This window comes from Xenopus laevis, chromosome 7S, assembly GCF_017654675.1.
Source record: "Xenopus laevis strain J_2021 chromosome 7S, Xenopus_laevis_v10.1, whole genome shotgun sequence".
Classification (NCBI taxonomy): Eukaryota; Metazoa; Chordata; class Amphibia; order Anura; family Pipidae; genus Xenopus; species Xenopus laevis.
This window is the reverse complement of record NC_054384.1, coordinates 112,400,283-112,417,899: the sequence shown is the minus strand read 5'-3', so window position 1 is coordinate 112,417,899 and position 17,617 is coordinate 112,400,283. Positions and strand designations below refer to the sequence as shown.

The 17,617-nt window shown below is 42.2% G+C and overlaps 1 protein-coding gene across 1 annotated transcript; it reads right to left on the bottom strand.

Annotated features, from left to right (window-relative positions):
* Nucleotides 1–7,824: 7,824 nt before the first annotated feature.
* LOC121396183 (alkaline phosphatase, tissue-nonspecific isozyme-like) lies at nucleotides 7,825–8,608 on the bottom strand. Its single transcript, XM_041570746.1, has 2 exons — nucleotides 8,273–8,608; nucleotides 7,825–8,006 (listed from the first exon to the last, which is right to left on the bottom strand). Exons 1-2 carry the CDS (start codon nucleotides 8,397–8,399, stop codon nucleotides 7,825–7,827), a joined length of 309 nt encoding a protein of 102 aa, XP_041426680.1. The 5' UTR covers nucleotides 8,400–8,608.
* Between the last annotated feature and the right edge of the window lie 9,009 nt (nucleotides 8,609–17,617).

Genomic DNA, 17,617 nt, shown 5'->3' with positions numbered 1-17,617 from the left:
CATTAAAGTCAATGGGTGTTTTTTCTTATGGCGACTTTTTTCTCCGAATGCATTAAAGTCAATGGGTGTTTTTTCTTATGGCGACTTTTTTCTCCGAATGCATTAAAGTCAATGGGTGTTTTTTCTTATGGCGACTTTTTCTCCGAATGCATTAAAGTCAATGGGTGTTTTTTCTTATGGCGACTTTTTTCTCCGAATGCATTAAAGTCAATGGGTGTTTTTTCTTAAGGCGACTTTTTTCTCCGAATGCATTAAAGTCAATGGGTGTTTTTTCTTATGGCGACTTTTTTCTCCGAATGTATTAAAGTCAATGGGTGTTTTTTCTTATGGCGACTTTTTTCTCCGAATGCATTAAAGTCAATGGGTGTTTTTTCTTAAGGCGACTTTTTTCTCCGAATGCATTAAAGTCAATGGGTGTTTTTTCTTATGGCGACTTTTTTCTCCGAATGCATTAAAGTCAATGGGTGTTTTTTCTTATGGCGACTTTTTTCTCCGAATGCATTAAAGTCAATGGGTGTTTTTTCTTATGGCGACTTTTTTCTCCGAATGCATTAAAGTCAATGGGTGTTTTTTCTTATGGCGACTTTTTTCTCCGAATGCATTAAAGTCAATGGGTGTTTTTTCTTATGGCGACTTTTTTCTCCGAATGCATTAAAGTCAATGGGTGTTTTTCTTATGGCGACTTTTTTCTCCGAATGCATTAAAGTCAATGGGTGTTTTTTCTTATGGCGACTTTTTTCTCCGAATGCATTAAAGTCAATGGGTGTTTTTTCTTAAGGCGACTTTTTTCTCCGAATGCATTAAAGTCAATGGGTGTTTTTTCTTATGGCGACTTTTTTCTCCGAATGCATTAAAGTCAATGGGTGTTTTTTCTTATGGCGACTTTTTTCTCCGAATGCATTAAAGTCAATGGGTGTTTTTTCTTATGGTGACTTTTTTCTCCGAATGTATTAAAGTCAATGGGTGTTTTTTCTTATGGCGACTTTTTTCTCCGAATGCATTAAAGTCAATGGGTGTTTTTTCTTATGGCGACTTTTTTCTCCGAATGCATTAAAGTCAATGGGTGTTTTTTCTTATGGTGACTTTTTTTTCTAATGCATTAAAGTCAATGGGTGTTTTTTCTTCTGGCGACTTTTTTCTCCGAATGCATTAAAGTCAATGGGTGTTTTTTCTTATGGCGACTTTTTTCTCCGAATGCATTAAAGTCAATGGGTGTTTTTTCTTATGGCGACTTTTTTCTCCGAATGCATTAAAGTCAATGGGTGTTTTTTCTTATGGCGACTTTTTTCTCCGAATGCATTAAAGTCAATGGGTGTTTTTTCTTATGGCGACTTTTTTCTCCGAATGCATTAAAGTCAATGGGTGTTTTTTCTTATGGCGACTTTTTTCTCCGAATGCATTAAAGTCAATGGGTGTTTTTTCTTATGGTGACTTTTTTCTCCGAATGTATTAAAGTCAATGGGTGTTTTTTCTTATGGCGACTTTTTTCTCCGAATGCATTAAAGTCAATGGGTGTTTTTTCTTATGGCGACTTTTTTCTCCGAATGCATTAAAGTCAATGGGTGTTTTTTCTTATGGTGACTTTTTTTTCAAATGCATTAAAGTCAATGGGTGTTTTTTCTTCTGGCGACTTTTTTCTCCGAATGCATTAAAGTCAATGGGTGTTTTTTCTTATGGCGACTTTTTTCTCCGAATGCATTAAAGTCAATGGGTGTTTTTTCTTATGGCGACTTTTTTCTCCGAATGCATTAAAGTCAATGGGTGTTTTTTCTTATGGCGACTTTTTTCTCCGAATGCATTAAAGTCAATGGGTGTTTTTTCTTATGGCACACAGCAAAATTCAGAATTTCACCACAAATCCATGGCTGGAGAATAAATTCGCTCATCACTAGAATTGAGTAAATCAATGAGCTCCTGAATTTTCATTTAATGGATTTAGCAAATGAATTAATCTCAGGACTTTATTCAAGGATGAACATGTGATACACATACGTGTCTATTGATCTCTCTCTATTCATCACGTGTCTCATCTATTAACCAGAAACCTAATATTCCCACATGGGAACTCATTTGCTATTGAGTTTTATTTAATCAAATCATTCTTTTCTCTGTAATATGAAACATTCTGACTGATGGTAACGAAGATGCACAAATCCATCAATTCTAAGAGAATAGCAAAAGCCAACATTCATTCTAGAGAATGGCCTGATATATTCCTGCTGGGCTAGTGTTGTGCAACTAAGGGGCAGATTTATCAAAGGTCAAAGTGAATTTTCAAAGTAAAAAACTTCGAATTTCGAAGTAATTTTTGGGTACTTCGACTAGGGAATAGTCCAACTTCGATTTGAATTTGAAAAAAACTTTGAAATTCGAAGATCGAATTTTTGTTAAGTACTGTCTCTTTAAAACTTTGACTATTTGCCACCTGAAAGCTGCCAAAGTGCTGTTTTAGCCTGTGGGGGACCTCCTAGAACCTGTATGGGGGCAATTGGGGGAGTTTGGGAAATCGAAGGTCGAAGTTAAAAAAACTGCAATTGAAGTAGATCGTACGATTCAAAGAAGACCAAATTCGTCCCACTTCGACCCCAAAAAACTTCTACCTTCATTCAGTTGGTCTTTTTAATTCAAAGTTCCACGTTTTTTTAACTTCGACTTTTGATAAATATGCCCCTAAATGTAGAGTCAGTATATAAATATATAAATATATAAATAAACCACAGAATCCGCTCATGTTTCATGGAAATGTCCAATGGAAAGAACAGTAGTGTGAGCCCTGGAAATTGTAACCAAACAAGGATTTATAGACCTATTGTTACAGTTAAATACAATTGTAACCTGTATTTTATAGGGGGGAAATAAGAGCAATGGGAGCAGGCTCTCCGGCTGGGCTCTATACATTAATATGGGACTATCATTTGGCCCTTCCTGGTTAAAGGGGACGTTCACCTTCCAGCATTTTTCTCAGGTTTCAGACAGTTCAGAAATGAACTCGTCTCCTTTACTGTAGAAGTTTATTGAGGCTCTTCCATAGTGTATTTTAGTTGGCAGAGAAGTGGCTGAATCCCCCCTATATTATTGGGAAGCTTTGCCTGTGTACCCACTTACTCACATTCAGTAGCAGTGCTATTAGCCCATGGAGACACTATGGGGCACATTTACTAAGCTCGAGTGAAGGATTTGAATATAAAAAACTTCGAATATTGAAGTATTTTTTTGGGTACTTCGACCATCGAATAGGCTACTACGACCTTCAACTTCAATTTAAACAATTCGAATAAAAAATCATTCGACCATTCGATAGTCGAAGTACTGTCTCTTTAAAAAAAACTTTGACTACCTACTTTGGTAGTTTAAACCTACTGAGGTACAATGTTATCCTATGGGGACCTTCCCCATCACTTTCCTAAGCTTTTTTTGACAGAAGAAAAATCCTTCAATCGGATTTGTGTGCAGAGTGGAGACGCAATGATATTCCGGGAGTTGCCATATCAGTTGATCTCACAGGGTAAAAATAAAACTCTATAGAAGTCATGGAACTCTGCTGCCCCCCTGCTACTGAACCTGCAGCTGATTGGCCCATGTGTGGCCCCAAAACCCCCTATGTAAATGATGGCAGGGCTCAGATATACATTGATCTGGGCAGAAGATGGAATTAGGGGGTGGAGTCTAGACAGGGGCGGGATCTGATATTTGGAGTGAGGGGCAAATCTTGGCTCAACTATTGTCCAAACTGGGCAGACTGGCAGGTCGCTGTATACAAGGAAGGGATGTTGAACTACAGCTCTGACCGTGCATTCAAACAGCTGCCTGGCGGGGCTGCTGGGAGTTGTAGTTTAATAGCAGCTGCAGGGACCTATAATTCCCAGGGTCTGGTGCAGGAACTGTACAAATATCCAAACAAGAATTAAAACCCAAAATTCCCTTTTATATTACCCACAGTCCCTCGGTGCAGGACCCCCTGGGGTGTAATTTGCTGCTGATGTAGGACGGGCCCCTGGCATCATGTTTCCCTATTGGTTCCCCCATCTTCTAATGACAATTCTCAGCTGAGTTTGGCACCGGCTGCATAAAATCCGCTCCAGGGGGTCCGTGCTGGGGGTCCTGGGAATCTCATTGAGAAAATTCATTTCAATTCACACGCACGTAAAGGGGAAGTTGACCCTAACATTTAGTGTTAGACAATGTATAATATGTTTTTATTGAAAAAATTTTTTTTATAACAAATAAAATAGACAAATATAAAGGAATTCGGAGTTACAAAAGAAAATGATGGATAAATTCCATGGTTAGTATATTTGGAATATACACATGCGGTAGCCAGAATGAAGGTCTCCTCTCAACGGTTCATTGTAAAACACATTAAGTCAATGCACCGCACAACATTATTTCCCTCACACTGTACTTAAAATAAACGATTACGAATACCTCGTTCTTTACATCTGATTTATGTGGGGGCTCCTGGGGGGCGCTCGTGAGTTCTGTTCCTGTGATCGTAGGATATTTTGGGTATATTGGTCCGTTTCTTGGACATTAGTATTATTGAGTAATAGTTCCGTGTCGTACCACGTAGTGTATCTAAACGCATATATATCGTTAGGTGTTTAATATGAATTGGGAGCCATTGAATGTAACTCATCCATAGCGAAAAGAATTTGTCAGTAAATTGTTCTTTCTTTGTAGTGGATTCCAGCCAATCCATGTGAAATATATGGTGGAGTTTTTGTTTGAGCAGAGATAGTGGGGGGCAGATGGGGAGAGAATGGTTTTCTGAGTAGCAGCCGTTAACCTTTCTGCCAGCTGTCTTTCAGAGCGGGAAAGTTTTAGTTGTGGAGGGGGTACCCCAAAAATTGCCCATGTTAGCGTAAAAACGTTTGTTTGCTGAGTGAGAGACTCCCAGTGTATCTGAACTTCCCCCCATAATTGTTGAATATTGGGGTGTAGCCAAAGACAGTGCACAAGATCAGCCCGGGATTGATGACATCTCAGACAATTGTCCGAATTTAAAGTGCCCGTATGATGCCTCCTAAGTGCAGTGAGATAAGAGCCATGTAATATCTGTACAGCCATTTCTATTTGCTAACAGACATAGTTTGCATTGTTTTTGTCTGATACTGAAGTATTTGGCCTCTGTTTGTGGGATTAAAGAAGTCCCTCTGAGTAAACAATTGTCTGGTGCTCCAGGTGATAATGTGGTGCTAATAAAGGGGTAAATAACTGTGTTATATCTGGGCCACAGTATATTTCTTGGGTTCTCTTTATCTGTCGTGGAAAGATGTAATGGAGCATTTGGATCAGCAGCACATGCTCATCCGCCAGGAATGGGAATTTCGGGAGAAGCTTGTCTTTAGGGAACACACTGAAAGTGTCACCGACAATATCTTTAATCATTTGCAGATTTGGGTTATGCCATTCCACTAGGGTTTTATTATGTTTCCCCGTCGGAAATGTTGGATTATCAAGCAGATAAGTGGAGTAACAAGGTGTTAATTTAAACCTGCGTCTCACTGAACTCCATGTTCTATAAGTGTCTATAAATAAGGGCTGTTCCCGCATATCCTGTGGAATATCCTTTAATGGAGAATGCAAAAGAAAGTTAAAGGAGAAGGAAAGGTTAAAAGTAAGTAAAGTCAGAAAGGTCCATCTAAATATACCAGTAACCCCCCAAAGTAATGCTGCTCTGAGTCCTCTGTCAAACATCACATTTCTTTCCTTCTATTGTGTACTCATGGGCTTCTGTATCAGACTAACTGTTTTCAGCTTAAACCTCCAGGGCTAGGGCTTGAGCATGCTCAGTTTGCTCCTCTCTCCATGCTGTAATCTGAGCCCAGAGCTATGAGTGAGCAGGAAGTGATGTCACATGAAACTAATATGGCAGCTGCTATCATAAACAAACAGAGAGAGCTTCTAGAGTTGTTTACTCAGGTATGGTAATACATTCTACAGAATAAATATAGTGTTATAGCTTGCACTATTGTGGCTAATCTATTGGCAATAAAATGCCTCTGTAGCTTTCCTTCTCCTTTAAGGGATAAAGCTCCTGTTCAGAGTTGGTCAAGCTCTGTAGAGGCCTATATGTTTCTATTATATATCCAGTCCCCAGCGAAACGTAGTAATGCTGCCTCATTATATTCCCGAATATTTGGAAAGTTAACCCCAGCCAAGGCTTTAGTCTGTTGTAATTTGAATAAACTTATTCCAGATAAAAGTCTGTAACATTTTAATTAATCTTTTGTAATCGGATGGTTTTATGCTGTAAAGTAGCATTTGTAGTTGATAGAGTAATCTAGGAAATAAAATCATGTAGATTAGATGAATTCTCCCCAAAAAGGTTAGGTTTAGTGAGTCCCATTTATTTAGATCTTGTTGAATATTGTCAATAGTTTGTCTAACATTGAGTGAGTAAATCTCTATATGCTTTTTCGCCAGTTTAATACCCAAGTACGTTATGTAAGATTGTGCCCTCTTAAAGGGGAACTCCGTATTCCCAATTGTTGTGATCCCCGGGCCTCCAAGTTCCAATGCTTCAGATTTGTTGAGGTTTATCCGGAAGCCTACAAAAGTACTGAAAAGCTGTATAGTATCCAAAATCGTAGCCAGTTCTATGTGAGGATGATGGATAAACAGTAAAATATCATCTGCAAAGGCTGTTATTTTATGTCTGATATGTCCAAGTGGTATGCCTGCAAATGTTTCCTTTAAAGTAGATGTTTTATTACAGGGTCTAGTGCAATGTTGAATAGTAAAGGTGAAAGAGGGCAACCCTGTCTAGTCCCCTGTTGAATTTCCAATGGTTCTGAATTGTTGCCATTAACTGTTATAAAAGTCTGAGGAGCATCATATAAGGTTTTGAATAGGTTAAGCATATGAATTCCAAAATGTTGGAATTTTAAAAGTCTCCGAATGTGTGCATGGGAGATCCTATCAAAGGCCTTATCGGCATGTAAGTTTAGCAGCAATCCTTGTCTTCTTTTCTCTACGTTACACTGATATATTGTGGCGATAGCCTGTCTGATAGCCCAAACCGGAAGCCCATGTGATTAGAGGTATTTGTAATCTATTAGCCATTATCTTCGTCATCATTTTGAGGTCTTGATTTAGTAACGACATTGGTCTATAGGAGGATGGATCAGTAGGGTCCCTACCTTCCTTATGTAGTTGGCCGATTTTTTTAATTAACAATTGATGTTCATTTTCTATAGTTTTGAATTTTCTCCTCTTTTTAGCTGTCAGCTAAAAACTGCTGTTCCATGAGAATATTGTTTCATTGTGTTTGTTACTTTTTATTCTCTTATTTAGTCAGCTCTCTCTAACATGCCACTGCCTGGTTGCTAGGATAAACTAGGCCCTAGCAACCAGATTGCTGCTGAAATTCCACACTGAACAAAAAGTGAAATAATTCCATTGCCATAAAATGAGGACAAGTTGCAAGTAGTCTTCGGATGTAAATGTGCAGATTGTACTAAACGTTAATTAAAATATGACCCACCCCTTTAAAGGGAAACCTTGGGCTTTTATTATGATCCCTGACCATTTACCTGCTGTGCCTTTGTGTGTATTAAAATCAGAATATGAGCTGGTTGCTAGGGACATTGCCTTTGGCAACCAGAAGGGCTGCTACAAATCTTCCTTACTGTTATTAAAGCAGTGCTGAGTTCAGAGTACGGGATCAAAATAGGCTCTGTTATCAATTATTAAGATGGGGGAGGTTATTTATAAACACTGGGCAAATTTACACCTGGGCAGTATCCGATGACAACCAATCAGACTATTGCTTTCAGTGTTCAACCTGCAGATGTCTGTAAAAATCTAATCACTGATTGGTTGCTATGGGTTACTGCCCATGGGCCAATTTGCCCAGTGTTTATAAATGAGCCCCAGTGACTTACAAAAATCCACACTGGAGACGTTTTCCCTTTGGCCGTTGACCAGTTTGTAGCCTGGGCCGTTCCCATAGAGGATGGAAGTGAAAGGCTTTAGGTCCAAGTCACTGGGAGCTGGAGCCAAACCTGAGAACAGAAAACAGCTGCCGGGTCATGTATGTTACATGTCAAACTGGGGCTCCATTTTGCTTGTGTGCTGAAACCCACCTAGTGCTCACATGGAGTGCAGTAGTCACGGAAATATCATGTTAGCTGGAGAGACCCCTAATCTATCCCAAGGGGCCCTGCACCAGTCTCAAGGGAACTTGGGGTAGAGTTAACCTGGGGTGGGGGCTGTCCCTTAATTAGGCTCAACTGATTGAAGGTTGAGGTAAATGTGTATGAGAACCTACCAAAGATTGAGTTCCCTCGATGAGTGTAACCTCCGAAGGTGAAGACGTGGGAGTGATCGGCGGTGACCACTGTGAGGGTGTCTTCTACTGACGTCATGTTCCCTGATACTCCAATAGCGACGTCCATTTGTACAGCCTCATGCAGCGCTTGCTTTGCCTTCCCCTCATGGTGTCCATGGTCTATTCTTCCACCTGAGAACAAGACATCAGTCCATTAACTACACCTAGAACCCCACGTTCTACTTCACCATTGTACCTAGAACTGCTCCCCTTATACCTTCAACTCCTCCAACAGACCATAATCCAATGTCAGGTCCATTTTTCCGCACGTAGCGCAGCAATTTTTTGACCACACCCCTTTCTGTGGCCACACCCCCTAATTACCATGTTTGTTTTACAAAATTTGGCAGGTTATGAAAGTTTGAAAATATTTCTCCTTATCTAAACTGTGTTTTTGTGTCTCAAAATTGTTACAAAGTATCTTATTTGCACCTGTTAGCTGTTCTGGGCTCTCTGCTAAAAGCCAATTAAGTGAGAAACTTTGTTTCTTTTTCTGGCTGTTCAGGGCAGAGAAAAGAGGGACTTTCCAGTACAAATGAGGGACTGTGGGTTGAGCTGTCAAAAGAGGGACTGTCCCTCCGAAAAAGGGACAGTTGGGAGGTATGCATCACTAAAGCTCTTTAGATCTGAGGGTAACTGTGCCTTTTTTCCCCCAGAGAAAACAACCCCAACCTTGTCAGTCTCCCCTCATAATTTAACTCTTCCCTCCCTCTAACCAGTTTAGTTGCACTTAGTCTCTGCACTCTCTCCAGCTCATTTATATCCCTCTTAAGGACTGGAGTCCAAAACTGCCCCCATACTCCAGATGAGGCCTCACCAGGGACCTATAAAGAGACACAATTATGTTTCATCCCTTGAGTTAATGCCCTTTTTTATACAAGAACTTTATTTGCTTTAGTAGCCACAGAATGACACTGCCCAGAATTAGACAACTTGTTATCTACAAAGACCCCAAGATCCTTCTCATTTAAGGAAACTCCCAACACACTGCCATTTAGTGTATAACTTGCATTTATATTATTTTTGCCAAAGTGCATAACCTGCATTTATCAACATTGAACCTCATTTTCCAGTTTGCTGCCCAGTTTTCCAGTTTAGACAAATCACTGTACAAAGTGGCAGCATCCTGCATGGAACCTATAGTTCTGCACAATTTAGTCTCATCTGCACAAATAGAAACAGTACTTTCAATGGCCACCTCCAGGTCATTAATAAACAAGTTGAAAAGCAAGGGACCTAGTACAGAGCCCTGCGGTACTCCACTAACAACACTGGTCCAATTAGAAAATGTTCCATTCACCACTCTTTGTAGTCTATCTTTTAGCCAGTTCTCTATCCAGGTACAAATACTATGTTCCTATGCTGGTTGGAATTACACCCTATATTCCCCATTACTAGTAGTTGCACATGAATAAACACATAGGGATTTGCTGCCCCCTGTGGCCTCTGTTGGAATTACACCTTTCTCTAGTTGGCCCTCGTGTCAGTTCAGACGTTGGGGTTTTGGCTTCATCACCTCTGGAGGCGGGACAGAAGAATTGATGCTCCTCCTACTGGTTCTATGAGCCGACTCCACCTCTAACCCTCAGTTCTGTTGTCCTGCCTCGAAGGTGAAGGACAGAGCAGTTATAGATTTTATTTTTTCCTTTCTTTTCTTTACAGCTTATTACCATTACTATTATTAGATGCAGAGCTGTCCTGCCAGTGTTATCAGACTCCGGGTCAGAGGACACAACAGGCTCCACTTGAGAGAACCCCCAGTCACCCCAGGGACTACACAAACGTCAGTGTTAAACCCGGGGGATCAGGGATCATAGAGACGCAGAGCTGCAAGTTGTTCCCAAATTAAATAGTTACGGGCGCCAGTGAAAATCCCGTGACGTTGCCTCGCGCAGTGAAGAGGGAAACCGGATTAGATAAGGGCTTGGGAGCAGCGCAGTCGCCATTATTTTGCCAATATTTTCATGCATTTTATCGAACAAAAGATAATTTTGGGCAATAATGATTACAGCACACATATTAAATGCTATCTGCGATATGTGGATGACGTATTTGTACTGTGGGGGTCGACTGAAGCGAAACTCTGTGACTTTATTGATCACATTAACACACAACATCCAACTATTACGTTTACAGCAGAGTACAATACTAAAATGGTGCATTATTTGGATGTAAATGTGATAAAAGAGGGAAACAAACTGACAACTGACTTGTACAGTGAACCGACGGAACAATATGTTACTTAGGACAAGTTATCATACACCGAGTAGCCTTAAAGGTATACACAAGGGCCAATTTGTGAGGATAAGAAGGATAGCGTCGGGTGACCTAAAGTATCTCAATAGTTCTAATGGGTTAATAGAAAAGTTTGTAGCTGGAGGTTATGAACGACAGTCATTAACCCAAACACGTGATGAAGTTCTGAGAGTTAATAGGGACTTCTTACTTCAAAGAAAGGTTGGTAAAAAAGAAACAAACCGTTTCCCCTTTGTAACCACTTATGGCCCAAAAAAGCAAAACTATGCAAAACCTAATTTGCCAAATTTGGCCCATAATTCAAAAAGACCCCGCTTTGGGTAAATTCTGCAAGGACCCCCCTATCTTTTCTTATAAACGTGGAAGAAACCTGGCTGATAGACTGGTTAAGTCTGACATAAGAGGCAAACAAAAAACTCCGAGATTTCTAAGTTCTCCCAAATTAGGTACTTTTCCCTGTTTAAACTGCGGATGCTGTAACTCCATCATTAAGGGTGAAAATATAACCCATCCATTACGGGGAAATAAAATAAAGGCTAAACAATATGCTACTTGCAATTCAGAATTTGTCATTTATGGATTAAGATGTATGTAGGGCAGACGTCTAGAAAGGTACGGGTGAGGATCAATGAACACAAAAGGTCCAGAACAAACTATGATCCAAACGAAATTAAGACCCATACACCAGTGGGGAAACATTATTTTGAAAACAAGCAGAACAGTTCCAGCCTGAGATGAGGTCCCTGCTTGTAGTAGAGGTGGGGATAGAAAAAAACTGCTACTCCAGCGAGAGGCAAAATGGATCGATGCTTTGAGCACACTGGAACCATTGGGGTTAAATGATGCTTTGAGTTATAAATGTTGTCTGTAAAATAATACAATAACTTTCTTGTCCTTACAGTTTGGTGACGATACTGCAGGGATATTTTTTACTTGAAGGTAGGAGACTGCCTGCAACCACAATGTTGTATTTCAATGACTATTGACATGTATAATAGTACTGTATCCATGGTGTATCTTTGGAGTAGGCCACAAGATGGCAGTATTCCGCAGGTAAAATTTGTTACAATGTAACTGAATGTGTCCAGCCACATGGGAATGGACATGTTGTTTGTTTTTGAGGGTTTTTAAAGGGTTTGGGTTACCCACAGCATTTGTATAAGCACCTGAGGAAGAGCGCGTTGGCTCGAAACATGTTGTGCACTGTATGAATAAAATGAATCACTGAACTACTATCTTGGTTCTCCGGAGTCCTATGTTATAATTGAGTCAGTAGCCCCTACTACATGTGCGGCCTCAAGGGTAATTGCCAGTGTCCATTACGGGGCTGTGCTGTATTACGATTCACACGGGGAATCTGCGCACATTCCTTTCAGACTCATAATTAACCCTTCACACAGAATAACGCGGTTATAGCGGAGACCCCCATTATACTGATCAAGGAGACCGCACTCACGGCCCACAAAGGAACGCTCTGCAAATAGTGAGTGTTACTTTTACATCACTTGTTGTTAATACGGAGAACGCTGATTCTCTCCAGGAGCTGAGAGACAAATTACCGTCTGCCAAAAAGACACAGGCTAAACCCAAGAGACTGCCTGACGGACAAGCCAGATGCAAGACATGAGCTTTCCCTAAGAAACTCTGCAAAGACCTATTGTTCATACTGCAAAGCCAGGGCAGAGAGGGCACAGGTACCACCAGAACTCTCCCCACAACCCACCCAGGCCCAACCCTCTGAGGAACCCAACTCAGCCCCAAATACACCACCACTAGTACCATAACTAGTACATCACAGACTAGGACAGATGCATCACTAAATATGCCTTGGGAACCAAATCAGATGCAAAACATTCCAACAGCACCCCCACAATTGGGAGAGTTTTTCAGTGGATAATGAACACGGGTCAGACCCCACAGTTATCTACTGCAAAGAAAACCAAAAAGGCAAAAAATTCAGATCCCTGAATCCTCATCCTCAGAATCAGAGGAGGAAAGATTACCTGTCCCAGAATCAGAATTTTCGGAGCCTGCTCAATCAACCACTAGTTCTCATTCCGATAAGCCAACGGCTGCAAATCCTGACATTTCCAAAAGATCACTCAGAGAAATGCTACAACTGTAGAAATGAAGGATGAGCCGATCACACTATCCCAAGCTGACAAGCTACTAGATGTGCAGAAAAAAGCTAAACAGACTTTTCCCATCTTTAATGCCATCACTCAGACAATTGAAACTGTATGGGCCCAACCTGAAAGACCCATTGCACTAACATATCCGATACCCGAGGACCACCAAAAGAAATGGGACAAAGCTCCCAAAGTAGATTCAGCGGTTGCCCTTCTATCCAGACAAACCGCATTACCCGCGGAGGAAGACATATTTAAGGATCCATTAGATCAGTGATCCCCAACCAGTAGCTCATGAGTAACAAGTTTCTCCCCAACCCCTTGGGTGTTGCTCTCATTGGCCTCAAAGCAGGTTATTATTTTTGAATTCCAGGCTTGGAGGCAAGTTTTATTGTATAAAAACCAGTTGTACTGTCAAACAGAGTCTCCCATAAGCTGCCAGTCCACATAGGGGCTATCAATAGCCAATCACAGCCCTTATTTGGCACCCAGGAACTTGTTTCATGCTTGTGTTGCTCCCCAACTCTTTTTACATCTGAATGTTGCTCACGGATGAAAAAGGTTGGGGACGTCTGCATTAGATCGACGAATGGAATCTACACTTAAAGAGCAGCAATTCTTCGACCAGCTGCAGGTCTATGACGCACAGACACTGGGCAGAGGAACTAGCACGGCCCCCACCTACTTCCCAACCACAATCACAAGTTGACCGGTTAACCACAACACTGGGTTTTTTAGCTGAAGCAGCTATGGAAGTAATGAAGTTGGCGGCCAAAACAACAGCAAACGTAGTTGTGGCTCGTCGTGCACTATGGCTTCGACACTGATCAACGACACAGCTTCCAAATTGAGATTATTGTCTCTAAAATTCACGGAAGATTCTTTGTTTGGCCCAGACCTCAAACAAATCATTGCTGAGGTCACAGGCGGCACCTTCTTACCTACCAGAAAACATCAGAAATTCGAGGCACCTACCAGAGGCCAACCTCGGAGAAATTGGACATCACAGAGTAGACCATTTCGGCACTTTCGTTCCAATTTCCGCATCATCAGATCAGGGCAACAAACGTAGCAGACCTTCCTGGCACCAACAAGGGAGCACAACTAAGAAACCAAACTATCCCAAAACCAGCTTCGTCTGACTTCAGGCAACGGCAGGGGCCACAACAGGTAGGGGGCCGACTACAAAGATACCTGAGCGAGTTGCAGACACATGTATCAGACTCTTGGGTACTAAGTGTAATTCAAAAGGGATACCGGATTCCCTTCACCTACCGCATAGGAGATTTCATCGTTCACTGCACCACACAAGGAACAACTTCTTCAACAGGCGATCCTTTCACTTCTACACACTGGGGTGATAGAGGCAGTACCAGAGACACAAAAATTCAAAGGCTTCTATTCCAACCTCTTTCTGGTGCGGAAGAAAGACGGAAGCTTCAGGCCGGTACTAAATCTGAAGCCATTAAACCCATTGGTCGCAAATCAAAAATTCAAAATGGAATATTTAGGTCTTCAGTTTGATTCACTCCATCAGAAGGTCAATCTCCCACCAGACAAGATCAAAATAGTGATCACTTCCACTCGCCAAGTCGATAGTTTCAGCAGAGGATTACCTCCGCCTACTAGGCTTCATGGTGTCGGCCCTCGAAGCAATACCGTTCGCCAGGTTCCATATCAGACCCCTCCAACACAATTTTCTAAAGTATTGGAACAAAAATCACAGGGACCTACAGCAACAAATACCTGTAGACCCAACCACCAGAGAGAGTCTAGCCTGGTGGACAGTAAGAACCAACCTACAGGGGGGATAGTAACCACAGATGCCAGTCTCAGGGGCTTGGGAGCGGTTTACAAACACCACACACTACAAGGATTATGGACACCAGAGGAAGCCTCCTCACCCATCAATGTCTTAGAACTTCGGGTGATAGTTCTAGCCCTAGAAGGTTGGTCAACAATACTACAGGCCTGACCAATCAGGATTCAATCCAACAATGCTACCGCAGTAGCATATCACAACAAACAGGGTGGAACACGCAGCAAGATGGCCATGCAGGAGGTATCACTGATTCTCACCTGGGCTGAGCAGTCAGTATCCAACATCTCGGCAGTTTTCATCCCAGGGGTTCAAAACTGGCAAGAAGACTACCTCAGCAGAACGACAGTCGACCAAGGGGAATGGTCATTAAACGACGAAGTGTTCACCCAACTAACACACAAATGGGGCACACCACAGATTAGCCTCCAGACACAACCACAATGTACTGTGCCAGGACCAGAGACCTGGGGGCAGCATTTGTAGATGCATTGGTCAAGCCTTGGAACTTCAAACTAGTCTACGCATTTCCACCATTAGCCATATTACCCAGGGTGATCAGAAGGATCAAGCTGAGCTATAACCTCAGCTAGACGAGTTGAAGAGATTGCAGCATTCTCATGTAGGGAACCATGGCTGGTCATACATCAAGACAAGGTAGCACTTCACAATACTCCAGCATTCCTACCTAAGGTGGTGTCGGACTTCCATTTGAACCAGGAGATCAATCTGCCATCCTTGTGTCCTCGACCACAGAATGATACAGAGACCACATTACATAAACTAGACGTGGTACGAGCTCTCAAAATAGATCTAAAACGATCAGCTCCATATCGAGCTTCAGAAAACCTTTTGGTCTCTTACTCAGACACCCATAAAGGAAGGGCTATTTCCAAGAGGACTATCTCACGCGGGCTAGTAGAGCCTATGATAGAAAGCAAAGACCCAGGTCCTTCACAATGAAGCTCAGTCAACCAGAGCACAAAGCACCTCCTGGCGCCTCAAAATGTAACAAAACCAACACCGATTTGCACAGCCGCCACCCGACTCTCACCAAACACTTTTATTCCATTTTACAAGTTCAATGTTTTTGCTTCTCAATCAGCAGTTTTTGGCCGAAAAGTTCTCCAGGCTTCAGTAGCACAATAAACATTCTTATTAAATCAACAAGTTACAAGTTACCCGCCCAGTGTAAGGGACAGGCTTTGTTACGTCCCCCAACGTCTGCACTGACAGGAGGGCCGACTAGAGAAAAAGGGGTTTTTGTACTCACTGCAATAACCTTTTCTAGTAGCCTGAACTGTCAGTGCAGTAAGTCGCACCCAGGCTGAAGTTAGTATGGGCACAGGGACCTCTTTATCGCTACCCTTTGTCTTTTGCTCTTACTTCTTTACTGTCTCCACCGACTGAGCTTTTCAACAGAACTGAGGGTTAGAGTTGGAGTCGGCTCATAGAACCAGTAGGAGGAGCCAAAAGACATCAATTCTTCTGTCCCGCCTCCAGAGGTGGCTCTACATGAATAAACACAGGGAATCTAATTACTGCCCCCTGTGGCCTCTGTTGGAATTACACCCTATATTCCCCATTACTACCAGTTGCACATGAATAAACACACAGGGATTTGCTGCCCCCTGTGGATCTGGTTGGAAATATTATATTCAGCTCACACACTTCTGTACTTTTCAATTAAAGGACAAGGAAAGGCAAAAAAAATCTGATCTAATACTAATACTTTCTTTAATGAAAAAGAAACCTATCTCCAATATACTTTAATTAAAAAATATGTACTGTTTTTATAAGAAACCTGACTGTATGCAGTGAAATTCTCCCTTCATTTACTGCTGTGGATAGGAATTGTCAGACGGTCCCTAACTGCTCTGCAGGGAAACAATCATACTTATGTACAGCAGGGGGAGCCCCCGCCTTACTTCCCAGCCATGCAGAACTCAAGCAGCTTTGTTTATGACGACGATCCCTAAGCAGCCCAGATCACACTGAGCATGTGCACAGTCTTGGTCTTGCAAAGATGTATAACAAAGTTACAAGATGGTGACCCCCTGTGGCCAAAGCATAAATCATTTGTTTGATTAGGCTTGTGGTGCAGTAAGTTCATGTTTATATTTAGTATACAAAATACAGCATTTCTAGCCTTATTCTATTTTACACTTTCCTTGTCCTTTAAGCATTTGAGAGTTACCTGCTGACAAGACTCCTAAAGGTAAATTCCCACTAGTGACAGTAATGGGATATGATTGTCCAGGATGACAAATGACAGTGTCACATTCTTATCAATTGATACGATTCATAATGAACAATATAGTTACAAATAGGAAACTGCCACAGAGCTCTGACTCTCTGTACTTCCTGCTCCTGGGCTGTTCTCTTTCCCATGGTCAGACAGGAACCTCCCCCTGGGTAAGTGAATCTCCCCCAGTACTTACCCAGGTACAGAGCTCTGATTCTCTGTACTTCCTGCTCCTGGGCTGTTCTCTTTCCCATGGTCAGACAGGAACCTCCCCCTGGGTAAGTGAATCTCCCCCAGTACTTACCCAGGTACAGAGCTCTGATTCTCTGTACTTCCTGCTCCTGGGCTGTTCTCTTTCCCATGGTCAGACAGGAACCTCCCCCTGGGTAAGTGAATCTCCCCCAGTACTTACCCAGGTACAGAGCTCTGATTCTCTGTACTTCCTGCTCCTGGGCTGTTCTCTTTCCCATGGTCAGACAGGAACCTCCCCCTGGGTAAGTGAATCCAATCTCCCCCAGTACTTACCCAGGTACAGAGCTCTGATTCTCTGTACTTCCTGCTCCTGGGCTGTTCTCTTTCCCATGGTCAGACAGGAACCTCCCCCTGGGTAAGTGAATCTCCCCCAGTACTTACCCAGGTACAGAGCTCTGATTCTCTGTACTTCCTGCTCCTGGGCTGTTCTCTTTCCCATGGTCAGACAGGAACCTCCCCCTGGGTAAGTGAATCTCCCCCAGTACTTACCCAGGTACAGAGCTCTGATTCTCTGTACTTCCTGCTCCTGGGCTGTTCTCTTTCCCATGGTCAGACAGGAACCTCCCCCTGGGTAAGTGAATCCA

Coding starts and splice junctions, on each gene's coding strand:
- LOC121396183 (XM_041570746.1), bottom strand. CDS start 8,399: ATGGACGTCGCTATTGGAGTATCAGGGAACATGACGTCAGTAGAAGAC. Junction 8,007..8,272: donor TCGAGGGAACTCAATCTTTG/GTAGGTTCTCAT, acceptor TTCTGTTCTCAG/GTTTGGCTCCAGCTCCCAGT.